Raw genomic sequence first — 27,725 nt, forward strand, 5'->3', positions numbered from 1 at the left:
GCTTTGGAGAAAAGTGTCTGATAAATAAATGTATTACTATCACTTTTGTTTATGAAAAATTTTAATTTCATGGAAACAACAGGAAAGAGTGATTATTAATGTTAACCTTTAAAGAAGGTATAGTGAGTCCTCATTCATGCTCCTATCCATGCTCTAAATTGTCTGAGTTTCAACATTTTAACACTGCTGTCTGCACAGGCAGCACCACTGGCAAAAAGTTTTATGGTATCTCAAAGTATGTCAATATTCATCTTTCTCTCCCTCACCCACTTTGTCCTTTTCCATACAATTTAATTTTTCTCCATTGTCTCCTTTATCCAGCCCAGGTAATTTGCCACACGGGTGTAAACCCCATAAGTCCCCTGTTTTCCACAACCAATTCCCCAGCTAACTATCCCTGCTGCCCAGTACCGGTCATTGTCCTGGAGAGTGAAAGCTCCCCCACTGTCCCCTGCACAGCTGTCTTTACCACCTTCAGGCAACCCAGCACAGAACATGTTGTTTGTCAAAACTGGAATGTCTTTTTGTTGCCTCTTTTGTTCTTCAATTGAGGTGGCACACTTGTCATGATCCACCAGTGGAAGCCGAATATATTTCAGTTTGTTGGAAACTGTCTGATTCTCTGTGATCCCGAAACCCGAGACCATGCTAATGGAAGAAGGAAGACAGACAGTAAAATTTATTAAAACATTATGAAACATACCTTGACTTTGAATGACTTCAAAAAACTGATTGTCTTTACATGAAAAAGTCTGTCTTTACCTTAAACCTTGAATAATGGAAGTGGTCTTATGAATAAGATGTGATCATTGCTTTACAAATTACACTGATATGTCTTAAAGACTTTGGTCACTCTTGTACAGAAAGAACCAGCATTATACTTATTAACATCACACTGAAAACAATAACAATCTTACTTAATCAGTCATGATTCCAAATTACACTTTAAAATACATTCTTGGAAAATGTGGATTTGAAAAAGTTTTTAGAAGTAGAAAAGATAGCTGGGAACATTAGACTTACCCTACTTTATTTGTGTGATATTGAGCGTTCTCTGGTGGGAGACACAGTGGCATCACTCTGGCGTTGAAAGTGAGGGTCTGATCCAGTTTGATGAGGGCAATGTCATGGTTAAAGTTTTTTTGATTAGGATTCTTGTACCCGTGATGAGCGTGAACAGAAACAACGCCAATAGGAGTTTTCAGGAGATTGTCTACATCATTATCTCCCACATGTACCTTTCAATAAAAGGGAAAAATGACTTTTAACACTAATGAGGTTAAACACATATCATTTTTTCTTACTGTTATTTATCAGGGTTAAAGTAAACAATTTAAAGTTACTATTCTGTTCATCCAGCTATTGGGTATGTTTAATATTTGGATACTGACATAAAATAAAGATTATGTTGTTTCTGTTTTGGGTGCTTAGTAAGCCAAATTAATGTCAAAAGCTTAAGCTCCTGCTGGTTGAGAAACTTCAGAATAAACTTGGATTCAAAGGGATTTCACTGAGTTGTGAAATGACAGCACTGAGGACTTTGAGATTCAGCACTGAGCACAGACCTTCACCATCTGCAATGGAGCTGCACGACTAGAGCTATCCTTGGAGAACAGGTTGTGGGCCGCAGTCAGAATCCACCGATCGCCAATCACAGCTGCCCCACCCCGTCCGCTGTCAGTCTTTAAAAACACTTGCCAAGGAACTGCCCCTGGCTCTGCGTCTTCACCCCCCAGAACCCTCTGGCGGAACGAATTGCTGACAACGGGGCGGCCACACACTGAGTGACAGAGAGGCGTTTAAATTAGGCTCACGTAGTTACATTCTTTAGATCTGAGCAACATTCAAAAAACAAATTCCTTTATTCAGCCATTACTCTGGCATTGTACTTGCTCATTTGTGTATCTTATATTTAAAAAAAAAAAAAAAAAAAATTGGTGGGAGGGTATCGGGATTCGTCTTTCCTGTGTCTTATGCACCTACTCGAATGATGAATCTCGGTGCAGCAAGTGGTAGGTAAGAAACTAGGTTTGCTTGAGACTTTCATGTCTGCAGCTATGTCTCCTTCTCTTAATGTAATGCATAAATTGTACTTTTGCTGAGATGTACGTCGCTTTGGACAAAAGCGTCTGCCAAATAAATATAAACGTAAATGTAAATGCAAAGATTACCTGGGAAGCATGTGGGGACAATATAATTGTTATGGTGGTCCTTCCATTTCCTATCCGCTGCACACGTATAATTTACTGTGGAAGAGAAAGGGCAAGAGGCAAGAGATTTTAGGGTGCTTGCGTATCTTTTCTGAGTACTTACACTGTCTGAAAACTCACTGCCTTGAGTTTATTTAAAATGTAGTGCATGCATATACACCAATCAGCCGAAACATGAAAACCACCTGCTTAATATTGTTTAGGTCCCCCTCATGCCGCCAAAACGGCTCTGACCCATCAAGGCATGACGTTTTAGAGTTGCTCTGACTCAGTCGTCTAGCCATCGCAATCTGGCCCTTGTCGAAGTCACTCAGATCCTTACACTTGCCCATTTTTCCTGCTTCCAACACATCAAATTCAAGAACTGACTGTTCACCTGCTGCCTAATATATCCCACCCCTTGACAGGTGCCGCTGTAATGAGATCATCAATATTAGTCACTGTACCCGTCAGTGGTTTTAATGTTTTGGCTGATCGCGATATATTTCAATACGGGTTTTACATATATTACATTTCTATTTTTTATCTACACTTCTATTCATTCCACACATTTCTACACAAAAAGAAAGTCTACAAGGAAGTGTTTTATAATTCAAAGGACTCTGAAGACAGACGTACCATTGCCCTCCGTAGCCAGACTGTAATACGGCTCGTTACAGTGGTACTGAATCACAGACAAGTACTGGTTCTGTGAGCCACTGAGAAAAGCGATGCCTCCATTCAGCAACGAGGCAGGGTCACCACAGTCTATTACTACAGAGGAGAAAGTCAGAAAGACACAGTGGGGGTTCTTGCTGGTTCTTCATCAAGATGCCATTTTCGATGAGGAGAACACAGTGAAAAGAAGAAGTGGCCTTATAGTGAATAGGGAAACTCACTGTGGCACTCAGGAAGAGGGAGATGCCATGCGCCATTACTCTGACACATGGAGAAATAATCCTCAATCTCTTTGCCCCCCTAAAGTAGCAAAGAAATAATGGATATCTTATTGTACTCGCCCAGCTTGCCTATGTTCTCACAGTTAAAGGGGCATCACGTCTGTGCTCACCATCATCAACTTGTAGCCGGTGTCACAGCGCACTTTAATGTAGTCTCTGTAGTGGTACTTGGGGAACACGGGCGTAACTTTACCATGGGTAATCGTGCTTGGAGACTCACACTGTACCCCTGTGTACAACAGTGCATAATTATTATTGACTCATAATGAGACATAAATATTACAAATACAGAAGCATGCAAGTGATTTCAAGTACTTAAGCTTGCAAAGTCGATATCTTTATTTTTTTACAACCCGTAGACTTCTATACCCTTCCTCTGAGATTTTAATTCCTTTCTGAAAATCTATCCATAAGGATTCTGTCTAGATACCAAAGAAGCACTGTCCATTATGGAGAAAAGTAATCTGTTTGTAGACCAACTGATTTTCGCTGAAAAATCTGCCAGAACATGCAAGAGCATTAAAGATATTGTTTTAACCATTTTATTAGTGATAGATTGTGAACATAGGTCTAATAAAAATCCTCCTTCTCAAGTTAATTATCCTTATTATTGTGTTTCATAAGGAGTAACTGTGTGTGGTTGGACATGACCAAAGTGTGTGTTATAGATATTCTGTCATCTTAGTGCAAGTTTCATGACAGTTTTGTGGATGCATCAAAAAATTTGTTGTGCTCCTGTTGCGCTCCTAACACCTCATTTATCAACTGTTTAAGGAAAGTACATATTTAGTTGACATAATTAAAACAGAATGTCAAAGTGGAAAAGGGAAGCATGACCGTTTATTTTCAATGACCATAGTGAGGACTTTGAAAACAGTGTAAGGTGCTACAAAATAAGTAGGAAATGGTTCTACAACACCTTATATAGTAGATTATAATTATTGATTATAGTTAGTATAGTCACAGTTAATTTTTTTTCTTTCATGAGTTCAGTATTCATGTATTTATCCATAGAGACGATGGTAACTGAAATTATGGATCTGAGCGTGGTTGAACTGTTTCGTGTTGTTGGAGACATTTCATCCCAGATTTGGTGCTCTAACAAACAGAAAACCAGCGACAAACGCTTTATAGCAGGGTACGTAGGACAAATTCTTTAATTAAATTCGTGATAAGTGATATAACGAGTGTCACCGTAACAATGTATGGGTAACACAGATTTTTTTTGGCCAACACTTCCAAAATTAACATTAATTGCCAAACAGTTCTGTGGGAAAAGTAAGTCCTAAGTACCTTTGTCAAGCGTACAGCAACCAGCTTTGGACCTGAACCAGTGGCTTCCGATTTGCAAGTACTTGTCTGTAACTACCCGTCAAGCTCCTGCCCTACATCATGTTCCTTCTCCATACATCTTTCCCCTACTTTGGAGCCACACTCCTTTTGCACATTCCTCTTACTCTCTGTAGTGTACTGCAGCTTCCATCCCAGACTTAGTCCTTCCCCGTCAGTGTGGTATTCCAGCTGAACAGAATGGGACTGGGTCTCTATGACCCCTGGGCTGACATTCCCACAAAACTTCTGTGGCTCTTTTCCAGGCAGTGACATCTGAAAAGGAGAGAGCAAAGCAAAGAAGAAATAAAAGGGACTGCTTATTCATTAAAAAAAAAAAAAAACAGTTGTGATTATATTAATTTGAGTATGGGTATACAGTCCAAAGACATGCTGTTCAGGCTCCCCCATAGTGTGTGTGTGACAGAGAGAAAGTGTGTGTTCCACTGATGACCCATTGTAAGTAGTGTATCTAGCAGTGTAAGTCACCGTGGTGAATAAGGTGTGTGGGCTGATAACACTATATAGAGTTCATTGGAAGTTGCTTTGGAGAAAAGTGTCTCTTTCTTTCTATGTAAATAAATAAATGTAATGTAATGTGTCTAAGACACGTCGCAGAAACTGACATTGACACCGACACACAAACACACAGATGCAGACACACAGGCGGCAGTAGCAGCAGTACCTGGAGCCAGTGATGGATACAACCTTGAGCTAACCCCTCTACTTTCTCTATGTGAAAGGTCCCAGTGAAGTTGAGGGTCACTGTGAAGCCAAGCTCCACTGAGATGTGGTACTGACAGGATAGGCCATGAGGAGAAGGGAGGGGGTAGCCTGGACTTGACAGGACCCCCTCTGGCTCACTGTACATACCCCCTTCACACTGTACTAAAGGAGATAGATAAAAGTAGGAGAAAGGAGTTACATGCACCAGTTAAAAATGCACAAAAAGAACGTGACCAAAAAAAATCAGAGTATTGAGTTCACCTCCCACACCTTCACTACCTCCACCTCCTGGATTGCCAGTAACACCTGGGGAAGGGATGAGCACCAGGTGCAGACAGTAAAATATCACATTTTTAAGAATACTTTTGGGAAGGAAGGAAAGAACTTGGCTGTGAAACCATTTGGGGCTGTGTTTTTTTGTTTTGGTTTGTGGGGTTTTGTGTTACAAATGAAAGCCTATGTCTTTCTTGTATTTAGTGCTGTAGTTTGTGTATTGTCACGCGGAACACAGGGAGCCGAGACGGCTGAACACAAGTGCAGCGTTGTTCGTTAGGCGTTGAGGGAAGAGGCAAGATCTCAAAACCAGGGAGAGGCGAAGGGTCGGTCGATCGGCGAACAGGACAGGAACGAGGATCCACGGACGTGGTCGGAGAACGAAGCAAGGAGTCAAAAAAACCGGAGATCGTGGACAGAGCAAGAGTGTAGTAACACGAGGAAGGGTGGTTGTCCCAAACGAGATTCCGCAACGGTACGGGAGCTGAAGAGGGTCTTTATAGGGTGAGTGATTACTCATGAACTAGTGCGGAGTCAGGTGTTGTTGCTTGTGTTGTGGGCGTGAACGTGACATGTATTGTTTGCTTCATGTTATAACTTGAGCTTTCCATAAGTTAACACGTACGGTCACTTTCAAAAGAAGCGTCTCCCAATGTGTCAAAGGCATTAAACAAGGTCCAAGCATGATACAGGAATGATACTTTCACCGCATGAGCCATTTTAAAATCCGACCTTATTAAATGACCTTACACGTGGTTTTCTCATAAACTCTAATCCTCTCCCCCGTTTCAGCAGGGTACACACAATGGGCTTTTTCCTGGGCCAGGGCCAGAGAATGCAAGTAAGCATGTGATTTGGTCAACGCTAGAACAAGAGAAAACTAGGAAGGACCTGTGGTCAGAAGCCACTGTGGTGATTCCACAGATCTGGATAGCTGATCCAACGGCTTCTTCTGGGCCTCAGCCAGTATTTAAAGTAAACTAACAGGTGAAGTTAGAAGATCAGCACCATGAGCAGCACAGACGACACATTCAGAGCCTCCATTCTCCACTATATATGGTTCAAAAGAAGAATGACTGTGCTTCCTTCACCAGGAGTTCAGGCACAACCACTGTGAAATGCTAGATTCATGGCAAAAATAATGATTTTTTTAAGAGAATGATCATCCATAAAGTCATGGATTATTTATAGCTGTATTTTTCTGTGTTGCGGTCAGTCCTGGAGGCTTTTATGTCGTCTGTTTTTGTTTATCAGTTGAGGTGGAAGTTAGAATTTTTTGAAGGCGCTCGAGTCAAACTGGAAAATTTCAGAACCTACCCCTTTCGTTGGTACGATCTCTTGCGCAGCCACAGCAAACACGTTGCAGCTAACTTTTTCCATTTCATTTTCCATGTTTTTTTGTACAGAAAAGCTCCTTACTTCTTAACGTATTTTCTCCCAAAAGTCTAAATGAAATTATAATTCACTTTCATCTGTCTTTGCTGTCTTTTTCACATACTTACAGACACAGGTACGTTGGTCTGGCCTGAGCTCGTAGCCATGGTGACAAGAGCACAGATAGGATCCCAGAGTGTTGTGGCAGATTTGGGAGCACAGGGGTCCAGAGCCATCCTCAGGGGTCGGCAGGGAACACTCATCCACATCTGTGTGGGAGATACACAAAGGTGTAAGAGAATGACTATAATAGACATTACTAATAATTTTTGAATTCACAACATACCAATTGCCTGATAGAAGGCAGAGAATCCAATATGTTGCTGTGACCCAGGGTTGGAGTCATCACTTTGGAAAATGAGGTGAAGGTTGTTGCCAGGAGACAGGATGGATTGGCTGCCAGGATGATGACCATCAGCAGAATTCTCTTGACCACAGAACTTTCCCAAAATTTTGTTTTTGTACGTGACCTTAAGATGGTAGCGAACGGAAGTGCTGGTCACAATACGAAGCAATACGGTACATTCTCATTCATGAATGGAACACACACACTGTGAACTTTCACTGACCGTGACTGAGTCATAAAAGCAATCAACTGAGGGTTCCACATCAAGGTGAGTGAATCTGAGCTGGACCCTGTAGCCTTCAGGCGCAGACAGCTCCCACTCTTCGTAATGGGATGCGGGGTAAGGCTCAGGGTAGTTTGGTGTCTGCACTTCCCCATACAACACTGGCTCCGCAGAGGGGCTGGGAATCACCAAACCCCAAACCTCACACCCACACAGCAGCCTGTAGAGATGAGAGATAAGGGTCAAGGTTAAGCTGAACAACAACCTTCATAAATAGACAGAAGCCTGTTGACCAAAGGAAAGCAGGGAAATTAATTAAAGTCCAAAACTCACATAAATACACACCGAGCTGTCTAGAGAAGTAAAAAGATATGGGACTTTAGGATTACGTTATATACCGTATGGAGCAATGAGGTGGATGACGCCCCATCCGGTGTGTACCCTGCTTAACTTGGCACCCTGCGTCTCCATGGGAGGCTCCCAACTCACGCTTATGATTTTTGTCCATCAAAAATAATTGTACAAGCACTGGTTCTGTAACGAAGTCATCAAAATGCTACCATTTAACAACGAGCACAAGGTAAGTAGAAGAGGAGGTCAACGTAGATGGAATGTCAGACCAGAATTCGAAGTGGACTCCATTGCAGACCAACTCTAAAAGCTGTAGGCGGGCGATTTGGAAGCATGTTCTCCCCCACTGATTTGTGATTTGTAAAGACTGGACACAAATGAAGGGTGCGTAATCTCGGCGTATTTCCCTCATACGTTTGCACGAGATAGCAAGTTTCACGATCATTTTTTAGGTCTACGATTCGTAGGAATTATTCGATTGAACCTGTTACTGCAAAAACAACAAACCCGAAACTCACCAAACTATGCGATAAATCCAGCCCATACTTTGCTGTTTTGAGAAGCAGCACGGATGCCGGTATGTAAGGTGTCAGCTATTTGCAGGTGGTAAAGACAAGTCACGGTTTGAGAGCAGAAGTCCTCATGCAATGCTGTGCTTTCACGGACAGTGGTGTTGTAGTGAAACAAGAGTCTAAAAGTCGTTTCGCAAAAAAAAAAAAAAGTGTTGTTTAACTTGGCTAATCCACACTTGGATTAGACACAGAACAGGGAGAGCCAGGGAACAAAACAGCAAAAGCCAAAGAGGAGAAAAAGAGAGGTGGGGGGAATGTTTAGACAGAGTTTTTCCGGTAACAGGTGTTTACCGGTGTTTGTTCACGCAGGGACAAATTCCACTTTCAATGCGTTTGTGTTTGCGTTCGTATCGGCCGAGCATCTGTCAATCATGCCCGTTTAACGTCGCATTCGCTAAACCTTCACGTTGCATTCCGCGTAATAATTTCTTCGTTTACCAATCAGCAAGACAATTTCTTGCAGAAGTCGCCAACATAAGACATCTCTAGGGGCCTGCTTTCAGAAATTATTGAAAAGCCATAATTCACAGCTACATAAGAGTGCAGCGAAGGACTCTCTCAGTCAGATGTGACCTGACAAGTTAAGTAGATGATACTCTTCTTAAACATTAATCCAAAAACCACAGCACCTGCCAGATTTGCTTTGATGTGACGTCCGATGGGATCTGCTGTCCTTCTCGGTACTACTCCAATCGAAGCATATGGGCTGTCATACGATAAGTAAATAAAAATGATCCGTTCCTAAATGCATTGTACTGGTCAAACGCATTCTATAATCACTTTATAAAGCATAAAATAATGTTTTCTTGTATTGGTGATACTTGAATCTAGGGTATTCCTTGGGTAACTGAGAGAGCACACTGAAAAACAAGGGAATAGTTATAAATTTCTGTCTCTGTGTACCTGGGCAGGTGTGACTATCTGTACAGGGCAACGGGAGCAGTAGGCAGCAATCACTGATGTTCAGCAGTTGCTGTAGTCATGATTCAGCCAAATTTTTATTAGCACTTATCCACCCTTGGAATTCACTCAGCGTACAGCTCCAGCCTCTTCATCTGCCCACTGTGCAGAAGGCCATGAAGTGGCTCGTATCTGATTCAAGTTGCAGCCGGTGACCTGCTGCTGTAGTTCTTGTAAAGGTATGTGATCAGAATATCTCCAGTAAGGTTGCTCTGCTCCGGGATTAAAGCATCAGCAAGGAAGAAAAAGAAAGCCAGAAACTGACGGTTCGATTGGGGTGTTGTGCACAACTGTTGTGCACCCTACTGCACTATTTGTAATTTTGAAGCCCTCTTTTTTTTGTTTCGCATGTGAAATGCACCAGTGGTATGGAGGAGGTTAGACCATACCCCAACTCCTGGACTTGTCAGCTGTGCCTGGGGAGATAACCAGCACCAGATGTGGCTTGTGATGCTCCAGTGTAAATAACCAGCCAGTGACCCCACTGGGTGTTGTTAGAAAACTTGGAATCATGTGCATTTCTTCTGGTTGTTGGCTGGAATTTGCGGTTTCTGATGTGTATGTGTACATGCATGAACGATGTGTGTATGTATGTGTGTGTCTACCCTGCAATGCACTGCTATCTACGATGTACACCGACTAGCCTAGTGTCCCATGCTTCCAGGACACGTTTTGGACTGCCACAACCCTACAAAGTGTTATTAAAAGTGAAAGAGACATTTCTGTTGTCCCTGAAAGTTTTTCTTTGTGTGGTTCTTGCTTCTCCCCACAACCTCCTTAAAACCACCCTTCACGACCTCAACTGGGGTCACTCCATGGACCATAGACACATTGTCATCCCACATTACCGTTTTGCATTGACATGATCTTCCATGTGTATCTGCATTTCTCCCACCCTTTGATTCCAGCAGTTTACAAACTGTAAAAATATACTCAGTATGTGAGTGTAAGCAGTTCTCCTATGACGGTGTTCACTTGTACTGTAATAAAGGGTTAATGTTAAAGTTAGGGGAGGGCGCGGTGGCACGGTAACTTGGACCGGGTCTTGCTCTCTGGTGGGTCTGAGATTTGAGTCCTGCTTGGGGTGCCTTGCGATGGACTGGCATTCCATCCTGGGTGTGTCCCCTCCCCCTCCAGCCTTATGCCCTGTGTTGCCAGGTTAAGCTCTGGCTCCCCGTGACCCCGAATGGGACAAGCGGTTCAGAAAATGTGTGCGTGTGTGTTAAAGTTACACTGCACTCACTCACTACAAATAATTGCTTTCTGTAATTTAGTGCGGTGGTGATCTGGAGTCTTTCCCAGAAGCCTAGGACATGAGACTAGGCAGAATACAGACTGAATGAGAAGCCATTCCTTTGCAGGGCAGCCAAACACACATTCACACACATTCACACAAATTCAAATGCTATGAACAAGTGAGAGTCACCATTACTGGTACAGGTATAGACACTGTACTGGAAGCTTTTTGCCTTTATATTTATTTATTTATCAGATGCTTTTCTCCAAAGCAACTTCCAATGAACTCTGTGTAGTGTTATGAGCCCACACACCTTATTTACCGTGGTGACTTACACTGCTAGATACACTACTTACAATGGGTCACTTTTTCATAAACATTGTTGTTGAGAGGAATAAAAAGGATTATTTGTGTTTTAAAAGTCTGTGTCCAGTCATAATCTGCTACAAATCACAAAGAAAATGATTCTAGCATCAGTCACCAGCACACAGTTATTAGTGTTAAAATAGAGGCAAATAATCTAATACATGGTTATTCTGTTTTCGCTCTAAAATTTATTTGAATACCTTCTTGTGTCAACCTTACAGATGTAACCGCATATGTCCATGTAAAAAAATTGAATAAAAACACTGATTTAAACATTTTTAAAGTGGATTTTTATTTTTGCAATCTGTCCTTTTCCACTTCTTTACTTTTTTCATGAATGAAATGATTGACATGCTGTCATAATTCCGTTTTGCCTTCAATATTGAGTCCTCAGTCCGGTTCACTTTTAAAGCTTATCCCCGACCTAAACGGTTACATTCACAGTATCCATAAATGTGTACAATGCTCATCATGCTACAAGGGTTCCATTTTTGCGTATTGTAATACATATTCGCATTTGACAGTGGACTTCATGAATAATTAAGGTTGGAATCTGATAAATGTGGCTGTGTAAATTAAAAACTAACTTCAATTATTATTATTCACGTTTCTACTCATTTTGCTCTATCGTGCTCTTAATCCAGTCCAAATACTTTTCAACTTTGGTGTAATACCCATTACTCCCACACTGAGAACCCCAAGACACAATGCCGTAAATCTTGAAGGGTTTCTTCTTCTGTTGGTTACCTGAATTCACTGTGGGGACAACGAAGGGTCCCCCACTGTCCCCCTGGCAACTGTCTTTGCCTTCACCTCCAGCACAGAACATGTTATCAGTAAAAACCATGCGTTTCTTCATATTTGGATGCGTTACAGTTTGGGAACATATGTTAGGGGAGTGACCTTCCACATTGACATAAAGCAAATCGGAATTTAGTCCTACAGTTTGATTTTCAGTGTGACCCCACCCTGATACAGAGCCCCAGCTACCTTCCATTGTGCCCCCTTCTCCCTTCTCTGGCAAACAAACGGGGAGCAGGTTGGGGCTCAGTTTTACCCTGGATTTCAGTTTGATCAGAGCAATGTCATTATCAAAGCTTAACCGATTTTCATCAGAAAGACCCTTCTCGTAATCGGGATGGACGTAGAACTTTTCTGACTCCATGACAACCAAACCAGGATTGTTCTTCATTGCTGTCTCAACAGCCACATTACGTCTTTCAATGCCGTAGATTCCTCGTAGTTTCACAACACCCCCATAAATTCTGAGTTGTGGGTCCCCACTTTGGTCAACCACATGGGCAGCAGTGATGGCCCACTGGTCATTAATCAGGGATGCTCCCCCTCTTCGATTATAGATCAATAACTGCCAGGGAATTTGCCCCTGCGCCGCATTTTCCCCCCCAAGAATCCGGGAGTAGCTGAATACCTCAGCCATTTGCTTGCCGCACACTGAAAAAGACAAAAATTGTAGAGGTAATGTCACAGTTATTTCCTTTAGCAGAAAATTTGTTCAAGCTCCAGTTCTGAACTAAATATAATACGTAATCCTGATTAGCCAATATACGACTACCTGAGCCTTATCTACACATTATAATCAACTAGATCGGGAATTAAGAGGAATATTCATGATTCTGTGATAAAACCTATAGGATAATATCCAAAACAGGTCAGTTTTTTATTGCATCAATTAAGGAAACAGAAATACTGATTTGCTCTAGTTCTTAATGTATGAATGCTACCTTCCCCTACTTCTCCAGAACTCCATGGTAATTTGTTGTTTTATTTGTTATTTATTTATTGGTTTTTGTGTTTAATAAGCATACATTTATTGGGCCAGAACACTGAACACAGGAACTAGGATATTCGCAGATAGTAACAATAAACACCTTCATAACTAACATTGGCGTATTGGATTTTTCAGTGCCGCCGAAGAAAGCCATACCTGTTACACACTTTGGAAATTTTTTCCATCCACCTGATGACCTCCATTCACCTTCAGCATCACAGGTGTACTTCTCTGTTAGAAAAGCAGCACGGTGAAAGTATATTCTTAACTTCTTATAATAATAATTTATTTAAAAGATAAAAAAAGGCTGCGGGGTTTCATTACGTGAAGGATTTTGTAAGCGAGAACAGCACTACGTTTTACGTGTTTATTTTCGTCCATCTGTACACTGACCGCCAGACAAAACGATACCTTTTTCTCTGTTGCTCGACTGTAGGCGTGTCAGCAAGAAATCAGTCCGAATGAATTGCGGGAGAGTGAAAAATGTGGATAGAAGATAATACTTGTGTAAAGAGCAAACAGGCACTGGAGAGTTTATACACAGCAAAGGTCCCAGGAGCAGTAACTGATACCTATTGTACAGCATAACCATGAACAGCAGCGAAGGATCCCGTTCAAGCGTTTCATCTGCACTGGAACGTGCATTTCACCTTTTTCCATCATCGTTATTTGCTGTCACGGTGGTTTACCACTATTTGATAATGTAAACACAACACAATATGGTTCTGTTGACCTACAGTACGTGGCTGGGAAGCAGCCGTACACTCACCTTCCCCGTCGAGCATATAGTACTCTGATTCACAGGAGAATCGAGCCTCGCCCTGAAACAGTGAGTTCGGAAGTGGATCTGACACAATTAACGGCCCATGCTCAGGAACGATGGGGGTGCCGCAGTCTACAGCTACAGTGCAGAGAAAATGAGTTTCGGTAGGCAGGAAAAAAATACTAAGCACACAGTTGTGCACATTTGTTCAGATCTTATAACGTAATAATTACGTGCAGATTTGCCTGACCCGACATTAAGTCTAAGGAAACCCTCAGGAAAAAACTTTCATAACAGAGAAATGAGGTTGGTAATACAAAACAGAAATATGCTGAGAATGCATTCGCCCCTCCTTTGCAAATGTCGTATAGCTGACGGTATTAGTAGATTATTACAAAAGCTACATAAACCATTCTAATATTACAAGGTATACAAATTGTGCTGTAACTTCCCTTGTTATACTACCACCTTAATTTTAAAAGTTGTAAAAATGTAATAATAAATATAGTGTTGATACAGCTACATTCATAAAAATTCGGTCTAATGCTCTAATCTTTAAAAAAGAGGTCTGATGGTCTAAACTTTTCGTATCCCAACTCACGCTCGCATTTGTAGACTGGGCTCCACTCTCCGGTCCTCCCACAACTTGACACGTATTCTTTTTCGTTTTTGGCCCCTTTATTTTCCGCAACCTGTACAAGAAAGCATTAATTTGGCACCTTGCGGTAGCTTTGCGAAGAGCAGACGGTCGCAAAAGGCCGAGCATTCGATGATGTGGGCAGAGCCCACGCGGTCACTCTGGTTTGCAGTCACAGGCTGGCTCTCTGTGACAGCTTGCCATTGTAGATGTTTATTCACGTCACCATTCTGTGCACTCACGGGGTCAAGTAGGAACCCACTGTTGCAGCGCACAGTGACCTTGGTGCCTTGGTCATACTGGGTAAGTTGGGGTGTCACCTGGGAGTGAGGTACCACTTCTGGCGGACACGTCTTTGCTGATGTCGGAAGAAAATGGCTGTTAGTTTGAACCACTACCTTGGTTCCCTCAACATGGACTGTTATTGCCATCTTTTTTAAATGTCAATCTTATAGGTGTAATCGCAGGGCTCCCTGCGTGGACAGCATTGCCTGTTTTACAAAACTCTCGTTGGTCGGTTACCTGTGGTCGAGTAGCTAAGCGTAAACCCAGTGTTGGATCCAGTTCCGTCTGCGTTGAAGGTAATCTGGGCCTTGTGAGATCCGGATAAGATGCGTGAAGGAGGAAGCCTTGTACTACAGAATGGTCCAAAGCTTTGAGACAATGTAGTAACCTGTGAAGGGGACATGGTTAAAAGGAAAGACAGAGAAAGAAAAGGGGTAAGTAGTGTGCGTTCAGACTGTATGTACTGGCAGTTTAATGGCCACCAAAGAGCGTTACACCAAGCTTCTCCTGCGACGTACCAGCAGGTAGTCTATGCACGTCCCATCCTCTTCTGCCTCCACGTCAAATTCGCCGATGAACTCAAGGACCAGCTGCATGCTGTCATCCACAGATAGGCTATAGGAGCACCTGGAATCTGCAAGGTATGGACCGGGCCAGCTGGGACTCGAGATGGTGCCCAGATTTGAACCTGATAGGTCTTTGCTACACATCACTTCATGGGGAAAAGAGACAGAAGGGAACGGAGGATCACTTTAACGCCTTAAAACTCAACAAACCCGCAAAGATAATCGCCGACAACATGAACCGTTGAATCTCCAGCCACGGGAGTCTGCAGGCCATTTCACCGTACGTCGGTGAAATAATTGTAAGTCACCGTACCAAGCGAACACCGTAAGTCGGACTGGATAAATGCATCAGCAAAATTACAAATAACAGTGAGATGAGTTGCATGCTTTAGTTTCTGCCTCTGATAATATGGGAGTCGACTCCAGTTTCTGATTCTCATTCTAAGTCAGACAGTAAAATATTGTGTCATCACAAACAATTAACGTTCTGCGTACCTGTACAGGTTTTTCCATCTGTGTGCAGGACGTAGCCAGGCTGACAGAAGCAGCGATATCCCCCAATATAGTTGCTGCAGATCTGGGTGCAGCCGTTGTCTGGGTCTGCACACTCGTCTACATCTGAAACACATTCAGGAAACCGCTGCAAGGACTCTAAGTTATCATGAAAGCACATGCATCGTGCTCATCGACTCTTCGGGCTCTCCTCACCTTGCACTGTGTAGAAGGCCCTGAAGCCGCTGTGCCTCTCGGAGTTGGAGAAGTCCGAGCGGAAGGTAAGAGACACGCAGCCCGAAGAGGAGGACAGGAGCAAGGGATTGATGGAGGACTTCAGCTCCTCGTATGACTTGCGACCACATAGAGCGAAGAGCATATGGTCATCTACTGAGATCTTTGATAGAAGAGAAGGGCAAAAAAATCAAGGGTGACATTGATCATGGGGATGATGGAGGTTCAACTCTAATGGGCTGGAGCAAACAATGTACAAGTGTAACTCTGAAAAGTGCCGGAGATGTCATCAAAAAACACCCGATAACCACAAAAGTTATAGATTCATGTATCGATTCCCTGAAGAGCTGGCGGTGGATACCGCATACGTTTACGTTAAGAACTGATACGATCACCTTGGTCATGTTGAGTGGAAGCACTTGATCTTCGACTGACCTTCAGCGCATCACTCTCACACTCATGACTGTCCTCAATGTCCAGGTGAGTGAGGGCGAGCGAGAGGGCATGGCCAGAAGGAGCACATCGCTTCCATTGAAAGCTGGCCTCTTCCGGGTAACCTCTGGGGTAACCCGGGGACTGTACCCACCCGGAGAGGGGCAACGAGGCAGACAGGGGCAAAAAAAACAAGCAAAGTCTGAGAGAGACAGAGAAGTTTTGCTGTTACATTACATATTAGGCGACAGCTGGGATCACAAGAGGAAAACGGGTGAAAACCGCACATGACGCGCAGCCACTTTGAATGGAACTGAAAATTCAACTGAGAGACGTAGCTAGTGTGGCAACAGCGCAATAATAGTTCGTTCGTCAATTAATCCGATACCATAGAAGTAAAAATGTCGACTGTCGGATTCTGTAATAATCGTGTTTAAAAGTAGAGATATTAGAGTTCTGTAAAGCTAGTAGAGGAATTGTATTTGATTAAAATAGAAAATAAGCGTGAGCATACCTGATCATGGTGTGGAACCAGCCAGCGTTTCTGTCACTGAGCTGACTGTAAGCCTACTGCCTGTCGCACTTTCCTTCCTCTCTCTTTCTTTGCCTTTGAACAGTGGACGGGCTTCCAAAATCGATTTCTGAGAGTTTGTTTTTCTCTAACAAAGCGACGGAGCGGGCCGAGGGGGCTGGGGGGGGGGGCAGGGTACACGGGGGAAGAGGGAGCTCAGTCACCAGCTTTGATGGCTGACTCATTTCGGCACCGAACGTGGGTTTCAAACTCAAGCACCGAGACGCTAAGACGGTATTGTTGAGGTTGCACTTTCGCATAAAGCGCGAGAGAAAGCTGGTCACTGATCAGATCACTTTCCATTAACGCACTGCTCAGTCGGGTCACACCACACGTCACCACATGGAGCCTGATGGGCACGCTTTGCGGCCACGTACAGTACGCTTCCCGCTCGCATAACAGGAAGAAAACCAGAAACGGAGAGCTGTGCGTAATGGATGGGGGGCAGGGGGTTTCCACTGTACAGGAAGAGAGGGGGAAAGAAGTGGGCGAGAACCAACGTGCAGAGGTACAAAGGAAACGGTTGCTCTGATAACTACAGAGATACACAGAGCTGTGCGGAAGGCGGTCGAGAAACGGCCCGAAGACGGAGAGTCACTCTGGGCAACGACGACGAAAACCGAGAAGGTCGGGGAGCACCGGAGAGAACCAACAAACCAATGAGCTTCGGAAACCGACGCACGATAAGCCGCAAAGGAGAGAAAGTGAAATAATTCGACAAGGGGGACGGACGGAGAGACCCTTTCGGACAAGAGCATCCGCCATATAACTGGGGAAGAGGAAGGGAAGAGAATGAGGCGGAATAAACGAGACAATCAGTGTGGTGCTCACAAATTCCTGGGTTCAAAGATGGAATGCTGTGATGTTTGCCCTAAAGGTCAGTGCTTTTTTTTGCGTAATACATATGTTTATGTGTACTACATATACTTACTTCTTCTGCTGGACCCGTGCGATCATACACAGTCTGTGCGGCTGTGTGTGTGTGAGACGCGTGTGGCCGTATGCATGATGAGTGCTCCGTGCGCGGCGTTCGCGGCAGGGTTGAGGCATCGCACATGTCGGCGGTGTAACAATCTCCACCCCGCCCTGTGTGTCTACCTCCCTACAGGAAAGTACATGGAGTCAGAGTGTCAAGGGTCAGCAAAAACTAAGTGCAGGACTTGTGAACACGAACATTTCATGGACAAGGCCAACTTTCTGTCAGCCTGCCTGCCTTGTACGGTCTGCCAGGAAGGTTAGATCTCTTTCCACTTCTTCTGTACTCCGTCAGTGAGTCCGAGGTTATATTTAAACGACCCGCTTCCTCTCTTACAGTAATTCCTGCTTCTCTCTCTCTCTCAGACCAGAATCTCGTGACTGACACGGAATGTAAGGCTGACCAAAACCGAAGGTGCAAGTGCAAGGAGGGCTTCTACTGTACAGACATCGAGTGCCATCACTGCCGCCCCGCGACTTTATGCGGCCCTGGGTCTGGCGTCAAGGAGAAACGTGAGCGTTGCGCTGCCCTCCTCCTCTCACGTTCTTCTCGCCGTCAGGCCGTAACGCCTTACCACCACGAAGCCCTTCTCCGAGTCAGGAATTACCCGGAAAATTTAAAACCCTGTAAATTAGTGTAAACACATATAATCAAACACGTGTGAACCAACGGCGGTGAATTACTTTTCTTTCGCATCGTGTTCGGGCGTGCCAGGTTTATGTCTGCAAGCGTCGAGACCATGTTAAAACACTGAAGTACATCGCTCGTCTCCTCTCCTTTTCTCAGCCACGGCAATAAGCGACACGCAATGTGAGAGGTGCCCCCCAGGAACTTTCAGCGATGTGACGGACTTCCTTACGCCCTGTCTGAACCACACGAAGTTAGTATCGATACCTCTTTTTGGATTCTTTCTCGTCAGGCTGCCACAGGTTTCATTAATATATAGGGACCCTTACATATATACAAATTTATCCGTCTCAGGTGAGACTGAATTACGACCTTATATGTGAAAGCATTATGTCACGGGGAAAAAAACACTAAATGCCTCGGACGACCTATGCATTTCCTTCGTATATAGCATTTGTTCAGGCTGACAGTAAAACCGCTAACCACTCTGACTCATTTCTCCGAAAGACTGCAATATGCCTATGGGTAGAAAGACACATGCGTGTGAGTAAAAAGAACAAGCTGACGTAAAACCCTTTGCTTATATTTGTACGTCTTTGTGCAACTTCCTTAGCTGTCTTGGAAAGGAATTAGAAAAAGCAGGAACTCCAGAGGCCAATGCACAGTGTAAAGGTATGTTTAACAGTATATCATTTAATACTATAATAATTTATCTTGATTTCTGCTGTTGTTGGGCAATATAAAGAACCTCAGACAACACAGGTATTCATTCAGTGCTTAATTCAATTTGTTGAAAATTAAGGGGAATTGTTTTAACTAAATAGGAACATTCATTTTAATCATCCTAATGTACCTTCTTTAAGAAACAGTTCTGATTGAAAAAAAAAAAAAATGTAACCCCTTGTTTAACCAGATACGACCAGCTGTAAGTGCATCCTATCTATAAGTCTTGGGGTAGGCTTTGCTGTCATCCTCATCGTCATTTTGGCCACAATTTTTTTTTTCTATTGGAGGACCAGGCGTCATTCAAAGATGACAGGTGTGTATGCAAGACCCATGTGACGTAAGGCACTCTGTTTCACACTGATAATAATGCGTTGCGCTGAATAACGGATTAAACGTACGTAGCGCATGCAGAAACGGCATACGGAGAGGACTGTGAATAATGTCTATTTTCATCTACACATCAGTAAAGCTTTTGCAAGTGAAGCCAGAGCCCTTACCCCTGGCACATCCCGACACCGAGCTCCAGTACCCTACGCTGTGCCATGATGAAAAGTACAGCCAGAACCATTGTTCCTCTGCAGGTAAATACACCCACTATTCTGATCTGTCACACCACTCAGCCATGACAGTTTAGGCAGTGCATGATACAGCGCTACCATGATGTGTATTTCTCCACACTGCATTGATTGAGACAAATATCTTTAAGTTACCAAATGTTTTCAGGTCTTGATTGATTGACTGCACATCAAAACAAGGTTGTATTGCACTGACACCTTGACATTCTTGGCCCTCTGCACCCCAGTTCCCATCGGTCACTGCATGGAGATGTCTGATATAGAGTGTGACTGCGTGGCCATGTCAACGCTGGGACTGACGCAAGACCTCGACAAGTCAGTTGTCGGAGGAGGTGCAACAGGGAATCACGACTCCTCGTCTCGGTACCAATCGGAACCTCAAGAAAACGAATGGTCTGAGACATGACTGAAAGCAGAGGAACTCTGTGATTTAATGAAATATTGTATATTTGAAAATAAAGGTGTATTCGGAACTTCTGTTTTCCTTGGCCCCATCTATTTTTATAATGGTTGTTGTTTTTTTTTTCGTTTAGGGGCAAAGACATCGAAACAACTAAGTTACAACAACTGCCCACCGTTTAGACATTTGGGAAGGTGGTCAAAGCAGGTTAACCTTCGTAAAGCTTGATTACAATATCTCAAATTAACTCTTCTTTGCTTTTTAGATATGCTTATTTGTAACATCAATTAGCCAACTACGCAGTGGGTTGGACCATGGTCCTGCTTTCCAGTGGGTCTGGGGTTCGAGTCCCGCTTGGGGTGCCTTGCGACGGACTGGCGTCCCGTCCTGGGTGTGTCCCCTCCCCCTTCGGCCTTACGCCCTGTGTTACCGGGTTGGCTCCGGTTCCCCGTGACCCTGTATGGGACAAGTGGTTCTGAAAATGTATATGTATATGAATTAGCCAACTAAATGTTATAACAGAAAAGATATAAACTTGTGGAGCCTTATTGCACACTTCGCGCACACTTTCCCTATGGGGCCATCTGCAAGTAAGGAAACCAGAAGAAAGAAACCACCTGCTTACAGGGTTCTGCTAAAATGCATCATTTCAGAATTAACTCGTTTTATTTGTACGACACCGTTTGTAACATCCACTGAAAGCTTTTAGACGTGGTATGTGACCTGCCATGATGTTTCGAAAAAGCGTTGCACTGCATCAGATGACAGATGTGACAGATGAACCTGAACGCACTGCAGAGGAATTTGGTGCAAGTGGAACGTGGAAGTCTGCATTTTTAATTTACGCTCGGCCGTTTGCGGTAATTCAGATTTATGCAAAAATAAAAACTTTAATGGAGTGATCAGTGGATTGTGCAGACCTTGTTGCCGAATGAGGCGCAAGGGGTACATAATCAGCAATTAAATGAGAGGAATTATACCACTGACAAACTGTTCAAATCTGTTTTAGAATTTCAACAATGGTCTCTTCACTAGGCTCTGTTCAATACTTCCTAAAACAAACGACATGTGAAAATACCTTTGCGCTGACCCTTCCCTCAAATCAAACGGGTGCAAAACGGAAGCTGCGGGTCTCATGACGCTGTGGGTTTGCGTACGTCACAATCGTAGCGCAGCCGGAAATGGGTTTAGCGACTTTCCATGACTGCGCAAAGCGAAACGCAGATTCAGCAACACCTTTAAAACAGGCAGTCTAAACATGGCTAAAAACTGGGGTACGGAGAAATAGTATAAATGTGAGTGAGAGAGGCAAACGGTTCAAGTCCTTACGTTGCATTTACATGCTGACGCTTCTCTTCAAAGCAACTTAGAACGTCAAATTACCTACCATTATCGATCCATTTATACAGCTGGGTAATTTTAGTGGAGCAATTTAGGGTAAGTACCTTGTTCAAAAGCACTACAGCTGGAGGTGGGATTTGAACCTGCAACCTTCGAGTCCGAGGGTAGCAGCTCTACTGCCTGCTCTCCAAAACTCTACAGGGCCAGGCTCTCGAAAGACCCCCCAGGGTGGACAACTTCCTATGCAAACACAAACTTCAGTAAAAGAATCCAGACACTTTTAGATAAGGAATAACAGGAAACCCCCTGGAGTTTGGGATCAAATGCATTTGCCCACATGATGGCATAAAGTCTAGGTGTATTATGGGGTGGCATGGTGGTACAGTGAGTAGCACTGCTGTCTGTCTTACAGCACCTGGGTGGTGCAAGAGGATGTGGGTTTGATCCCTGCTCAGTCTGTGTGGAGTTTGCATATTCTCCCCATGTTCGTGTGGGTTTCCTCTGCATGCTCTGGTTCCCTCCCACACTCCAAAGACATGCTGTTCAGGTTCCTCCATAGTGTGTGAGTGACATCGAGAGAGTGTGTGTTTCACTGATGTATGGATGAGTGACTCAGTATAAGTAGTGTATCTAGCAGTGTAAGTCTACAGGTGCTCTGGTTTCCTCCCATACTCCAAAGACAAGCTGTTCAGGTTTCCCCATAGTGTGTGTGTTCCACTGATGTATGGATGAGTGACCCAGTGTAAGTAGTGTATATAGCAGTGTAAGTCACCATGGTGAATAAGGTGTGTGGGCTCAAACCACTACATGGAGTTTGTTGGATGTCGCTTTGGAGAAAAGTGTCTGCTAAATAAATAAATGTAAATGAGGTCAAAGGTTGAGTGGAAAGTCATTTTCTTCAACCCCTTGGAAAGAAAGCAATAAAAATCTTTATACATGATCAACTGCTCATGAAATGGCGTCAACCGGAGATCAAAGAGAAGTTTCCAAACGCTTACAGCTGGTCCAAAACTTACAGACTAAAACGAGACCAAGTTTCTTCGAAGCAGACCAACGGCTCCTCATCAGTTATATACGCAGCTACTCGTGTAATGCATATCAGCAAAAACAGCGGTGTTACACTAAGTGACGGTGCTTCAGGAATCCTGTGTCCGCATCCGCATCTCTGTCGGTTGTACGCCGTATTGTAGAAAAGCCTCGGACAAATGTATAAAAATATTTAAATGTAATCATAAACGTCAGAAATCTGGACAACTACGCAGGTCGGGAGACAACAGCTGGGTTTTTTTAGACGAGAACAGTGATGGTTTCACATGGACTGTCTCTCTCTTCTGCTTGGCGGATGGCGGACAGCAATGAGGGTGGGGGGCTGCTACTGCAGCTGGTGAGCCAGGATGCCTCGTGCATGCATGCATTCTGAGTACCTTGGCAGGAGTACTTACGAAATGGTGCGTTGTGCATTGAGCCGCCCGGACATTTAAATGAGCTGCTGTGATTTTGATGGAAAGTCCTTTATTAGTTCCATTGTACATAGTACCTCAGGAGCATGGGTTGCCACTTTTCATTGCACTTTCCACAGAGAGATGACTGACATTTTTCCTATATTCTAAGCGTTAACAAAACTATTGGTTTTCACCACAGCTATTTTTGGCAGGACGTTAAACGATGCAAATAAAAAAGGCCGACGAAGAGCTCCCTTGCGGAGACAGACCAGTGTGTCGGTGCTCATTTGCAGCTTCTTTCGCCCCACACATCAGATGAAACTTAATATCTAATAAGCAAAAAAAAAAAAAAGTATAAGACATCTTAAAAAATGTAAGTTGCGTGTTATTTACTTTTAATCGGAGACAACCGTGCATCAGCTGGGAGACAGAGGTATTCCACGGAGGTAGAGGATGAGCGAGAGGCAGCACTTTACCGACAACTAACAACAGATAGATGTAGAAGGAAGAGGTTCGTCTACAACAGGGCATCTGGAACACGCAGAACTGCATTCGGGTCGGTAAGGACAATACAGTCGCCCTAACAGTTACTACACTAGTACACATTCACGGGGGGGTGCGGTGGCGCAGTGGGTTTGGCCGGTGCCTTGCTGGGTGGCAGGTCTGGGGTTCGAGCCCTGCTTGGGGTGCGGTGGCCCTGTGTTTACCACCCCCACCCTGCAGAGGAAGGACCTGGCAACCCACCTCTGTTTCCTCCCTTGACTTGCCTTAAAAACCGCGCGAGTGGTCGCTATGGGTTGGCTTTGACTCGGCCCATACGCATTCACCAGTATTTAGCCAACTCCTTTCTCGAAAGTGACAGCGTGAAAATTTTTGCAACGATTACCCATTTCTGTTACTGAGGCATGCCAGAAAGCAATCACGTGCACATTCCCAGAAACCCATCTGCTGAGCCCTGTATTAATCACAATGCTGTAGAGAGCGTAGTCAAGGCCGGCTGGCAACTGCAGAGCTGCACGCCGTTACAAGCTCTTCGCAGCACGGATGCCGGCTCCAACCTTCGTCACTCTTGTCTAAGCCACGTGATGTCATGCAAGTATCAAACTGCAAACATGTCATGACATAATCGTGTTTTCTTGTTATACGACACCTTTGTCGCCTTTCACAGCATGAAACCGCAAGGTAGTAGAGTCCTTAAAAAAGGAGTATACAGAGGAAGTGAATTACTGCTATGAGTCTAATGACTACTTGTCAGTTCATCAGCTAAAACTCTGAATTGGCATTTGGTAATTGGAACGGGTGGCCAGTCTAAGTACTTCTTGCAAGTACTTTTATTAAAAAAAAAAAAAACAGCAAAAAAATTTAACTCAAGGGTTCATAACTGTATAATACAGTACATCATGAATTACAGTACATCATGAATTCACATGTATACATAAACAAGAATCATGGACTAAAAACTTTTCATGAACATTCAGGAACTTCATTAGAGAAACTCATACTAAAGTTCACGCACACTGGAAATGTGGCCACCTACTACTGATATTTTAACAAGGGATCTACAAGAACATTGAGTAAACTACACGTACAGGTTAAGGCTAATACACATTATTAAACCACTTCCTAACATTTAGATTACCATAATTAAGCAGCACACAGCCTTAATGAAATACACTGCATACAGTACCATGAGCTGGTTAAATGTCAGCAATTGCAAAAAAAAAAAAAAAAACACACACACACACACACACACACACACAAAGCAATTAAAATTCAGCAAAATAGTACCACAATGACCCAAATGTTTTTGAGCACAGATCTTGCAAACCTATCTGAAAGGAGAAAATTACCCGATATGGACAATCATAATAAACTGCAATACTATGATTGCATTACTATGGTACTGTGACCTATAACAGCATGATACAACAGGTAAATTGGGTTTCGATCCGCATTAATGTCACATCAAGGTACTAGTGCTCCTTTAAGAAAAGATTAACAGTACATGGAGCAAGTGAATTACTGAGCCTAACCCCATTTTGGCACATTATACGTAGGATAAAATATCAATTACTGTAATGCAATCAGAGAGGACATTTAGCGCCTGGCTAGAACAGCACGGGGATTCTGCAACTGTTCTTATCCTAAAGCCATATCTACCGGAGATCACCGGAATGAAGATCTTCCAGTGTTCGCTAGCACAGTTCCATTTCCTGTGGTCTTGCCACCCAGGGCTCCACACAGCCTCATCAATTCACCTTCTTGAAGACTTGCTTGGCAACCACATCTTGAACCCTCATCTCCTGGGGATAAAAACAACGGGGGGGGGGGGGGGACAACACAGCCGATAAACCCCCATCCACACAAACCTCTCTCGCACCCAAGGCTATTCCACCTCATCTCTTTCACCAGTTCTTTATTCAGACCTACAGAGTCTGTATTCCTTCCACAAATCCCTTTGCAGTTCCCCATCCCCCCTTCCTTGACACTTCAAAGAGACACATAATCCAGTCCACCCAGTGAAAAGAGCTGGTTGTCCGGTCAACAAATTTAACAGACTGTGAAATTTAAACCAAAAAGAAGTCTTTATTCAGGTAATTTAATCAACGCCGGACAAGGCGCGGTGCACAGCGAGCGCGCGTTCTCGGCGAGATTCCGCACACGGCTGCGGCTGGACCACCCAAGGACATTCGCTTCCTTATTTCAAGGCGGTCCAGTGTGTGTGCGCACGCACAACAAGACAAATGATTAATATCCCCCTTCCTTTCCCCGGCTGAACACCGATCCCTCCCTCCCTCCATGTCCTCCCACTCAGATCAGTCTCACCAGATGCAGCAGGTCTCCTTCCAGCCAGTGTGTCCAGCCCCTGTTCTCCTTCTCTCCCTTCTGCACGCACACCAGCTTGTCCCCCTGCCAATCCACTGTAGTCTGCACAGGGGTGACAGTGAGTGAGTGGATCTGTCTCTCGCTGTAATACACTTTTGTGTTGTCGCATTGGAGAAAAGCATCTGCTAAATAGAAAAAAATGCTTTTTAAAACATGCTGAAGTCACAGGTTGACACTTATAGAGGTGCCTTACAGCGTTTTGGAAGGAGTGTGGAAGAATTACGGGTCGGGGCAGCGCAGCGACACGCACGACACACACGCATAGGGGCAGCTGGCAGCGTGGCGGTAAGACCTGCTGGACCCAAAGGTTGCAGGTTTGAGCCTCCTCTCCAGCTGTAGTATTGTTGAGCAAGGTACTTACCCTGAACTGCTCTAGTAAAAATGAGTAAATAATTAAGTCACTTTGGAGAAAAGTGTCAGCTAAGATGAATAAATGTAAGATCCCAACGGACACACACATGATGAGTTCCACCAATGGAGCGCCACACCAGGAGAAGATGTGGATCCAAGACATGATGGAAAGAGACACAGTATCCACCTCTTGGCCTGTCTGTATGAAAGAGAGACACACACACACACACACACCTGGCAGACACGTCCGTCCACGGGACCCAGGTCCTCGGTGAAGGTCTGCCCCAGATTGAAGTCCATGTCGAAGTTGCGGAAGGTGGTGAGCGTGCGGATCACCATGTGGCCCTTGGACGGGTCGTGGCTGATCTGCTTGTTGGGCCTGAGCAGACAGACAATCTTTCGCAGAGCGATGTTGATATCTGTAGGGAGGAGGCAGGATTTCAGACTCAGAAACATTTTATTTACATAAACCGCAAAAGGCAAATTTAAATTATATCCTCATGATCCTGCGCTTAAAGAAACCACCATTTAAAAATCCCTCCGCTAGGTTAAAGTTAAACACTTTACTGTTCGAGATACTTGAGACGCGTGCATGATCATCGTGTGTGTGCAGGATTTCCGAAGAGACTCGTGCGGCGAAGTGAAAACGGTCGGGACTCGAGAGGGGGGGAGAAGTTGCGCTCCTTTGCTTTGCCGGGCTCGCGCGCTCACCTAACGCGCTCAGGTACGCGTCCATGTTCTCCTGGGAGACGAGCTGGTAGAAGCCCGTCAGATTCGGAGTCATCGCCGCACTTCTGCTTTTTGGGCACCGCTCGCGCCTGTTCTTTTTCCTAATCTCTGTGCGTCGCTCTTAGTCTCGGCGCGCGGTCTCCGTTGGCGCCGCGCTCCACTCCACTCCACTCCTTTTTCCTCGCGACGACTCCGCGCGCGGCCAAGTTCCGCTCCGCTCCGTCCCGCTGCACACAAACTCCGAGCCCTTAGGAGGCGAAGCGCGACCTCAGGCGGCTCTCCGAGTCTCCCTTTTAACCCTTCGGCTGGCTGGGGAGTGTCCAACACACACACACACACACACACACACACACGGCTCCCTCCTCTTCCCTTATCCCCTCCTGCCTGTTTCCATCTGTCCTTCTCACCCTCCCTCAGTCTCTCTCTCTTTCTGTTTCTACCTTTGTGTCTCTCTTGCCTCAGTGTCTCTTTCTCACTTTCTAGCTTTCCCTCCGTTTCTTTTCTGTGTGTCTTTCGCCCCCTCCTTTTTCCTTTCCCTTCGGCTCCAGCTCAGCCCATTCCAGTGAACTTCTTTGTGAGAACATACTTTGTTCTTCTGCACATGGGGGGATGGGGGAGGGCCAGTTTATTCACCTCCCTCCAGGCCTTTCTCAGGCTCTGCAGGGTCGACGACGGTCAGGCGCAGATCTGGTCACGCTTGTCAAAGAATCCAATTAATAAAACACAGAGCTCATTAGCAGGGAGTGCAGAGGGAACAGGGTGAAACACATGGAGCTGCAGTGTGACCTAGTGTGTGTTAGAGAGGTGTGTGAGCGCTGTCGTCTCTCCCTCGACCTCGGGGGAAATACAACCCAGCGCTTCCCCCCTCCCCCCCGACATTCTGCAAGTGGTTTTCATCACAGCGCTGTGAGGTTGATCGCTGAACTTAGTGAAGTTCT

At 44.5% G+C, this 27,725-nt stretch overlaps 3 protein-coding genes and 1 long non-coding RNA gene across 6 annotated transcripts; 2 read left to right on the forward strand and 2 right to left on the reverse strand.

Moving 5' to 3' along the window:
• Positions 1–290: 290 nt before the first annotated feature.
• On the reverse strand, positions 291–16,778 carry c1s.2 (complement component 1, s subcomponent .2). Its single transcript, XM_018735513.2, has 23 exons — positions 16,678–16,778; positions 16,167–16,365; positions 15,714–15,894; positions 15,501–15,623; positions 14,958–15,151; positions 14,677–14,827; positions 14,397–14,512; positions 14,119–14,209; positions 13,524–13,655; positions 12,911–12,985; positions 11,580–12,417; positions 7,480–7,699; positions 7,197–7,380; positions 6,979–7,119; positions 5,163–5,365; positions 4,606–4,753; positions 3,259–3,377; positions 3,089–3,167; positions 2,829–2,963; positions 2,172–2,246; positions 1,566–1,780; positions 1,024–1,238; positions 291–648 (listed from the first exon to the last, which is right to left on the reverse strand). The coding sequence occupies exons 1-23, from the start codon at positions 16,683–16,685 to the stop codon at positions 291–293; spliced, it is 4,200 nt and encodes a 1,399-aa protein (XP_018591029.2). The 5' UTR covers positions 16,686–16,778.
• LOC108925883 (uncharacterized) lies at positions 8,823–10,040 on the forward strand. The gene is made up of 3 exons (XR_001965441.2): positions 8,823–9,122; positions 9,436–9,541; positions 9,727–10,040. It is a non-coding gene; the product is annotated as an uncharacterized LOC108925883 (long non-coding RNA).
• Positions 16,779–16,861: 83 nt separating the features above from the next.
• LOC108924895 (tumor necrosis factor receptor superfamily member 5) lies at positions 16,862–20,390 on the forward strand. Of its 3 annotated transcripts, XM_018736537.2 has the most exons (8): positions 16,862–17,611; positions 17,843–17,968; positions 18,076–18,222; positions 18,497–18,590; positions 18,951–19,009; positions 19,251–19,376; positions 19,528–19,644; positions 19,866–20,389. In XM_018736537.2, the coding sequence occupies exons 1-8, from the start codon at positions 17,527–17,529 to the stop codon at positions 20,042–20,044; spliced, it is 933 nt and encodes a 310-aa protein (XP_018592053.1). In that variant the 5' UTR covers positions 16,862–17,526; the 3' UTR covers positions 20,045–20,389. The 3 variants fall into 3 exon arrangements, with proteins under 3 accessions (XP_018592053.1, XP_018592057.1, XP_018592047.2); XM_018736541.2 differs by lacking the exon at positions 17,843–17,968 and having other exon boundaries at positions 19,866–20,390; XM_018736531.2 differs by lacking the exon at positions 16,862–17,611 and having other exon boundaries at positions 17,629–17,968; positions 19,866–20,388.
• Positions 20,391–22,910: 2,520 nt separating this feature from the next.
• Positions 22,911–27,665, reverse strand: rbp5 (retinol binding protein 1a, cellular). The gene is made up of 5 exons (XM_018738148.2): positions 26,770–27,665; positions 26,293–26,477; positions 25,648–25,749; positions 25,080–25,124; positions 22,911–23,150 (listed from the first exon to the last, which is right to left on the reverse strand). The coding sequence occupies exons 1-5, from the start codon at positions 26,840–26,842 to the stop codon at positions 23,133–23,135; spliced, it is 423 nt and encodes a 140-aa protein (XP_018593664.2). The 5' UTR covers positions 26,843–27,665; the 3' UTR covers positions 22,911–23,132.
• Positions 27,666–27,725: the final 60 nt, after the last annotated feature.

The sequence above is a fragment of the Scleropages formosus genome, chromosome 18 (assembly GCF_900964775.1).
Source record: "Scleropages formosus chromosome 18, fSclFor1.1, whole genome shotgun sequence".
In the NCBI taxonomy this organism is placed as follows: Eukaryota; Metazoa; Chordata; class Actinopteri; order Osteoglossiformes; family Osteoglossidae; genus Scleropages; species Scleropages formosus.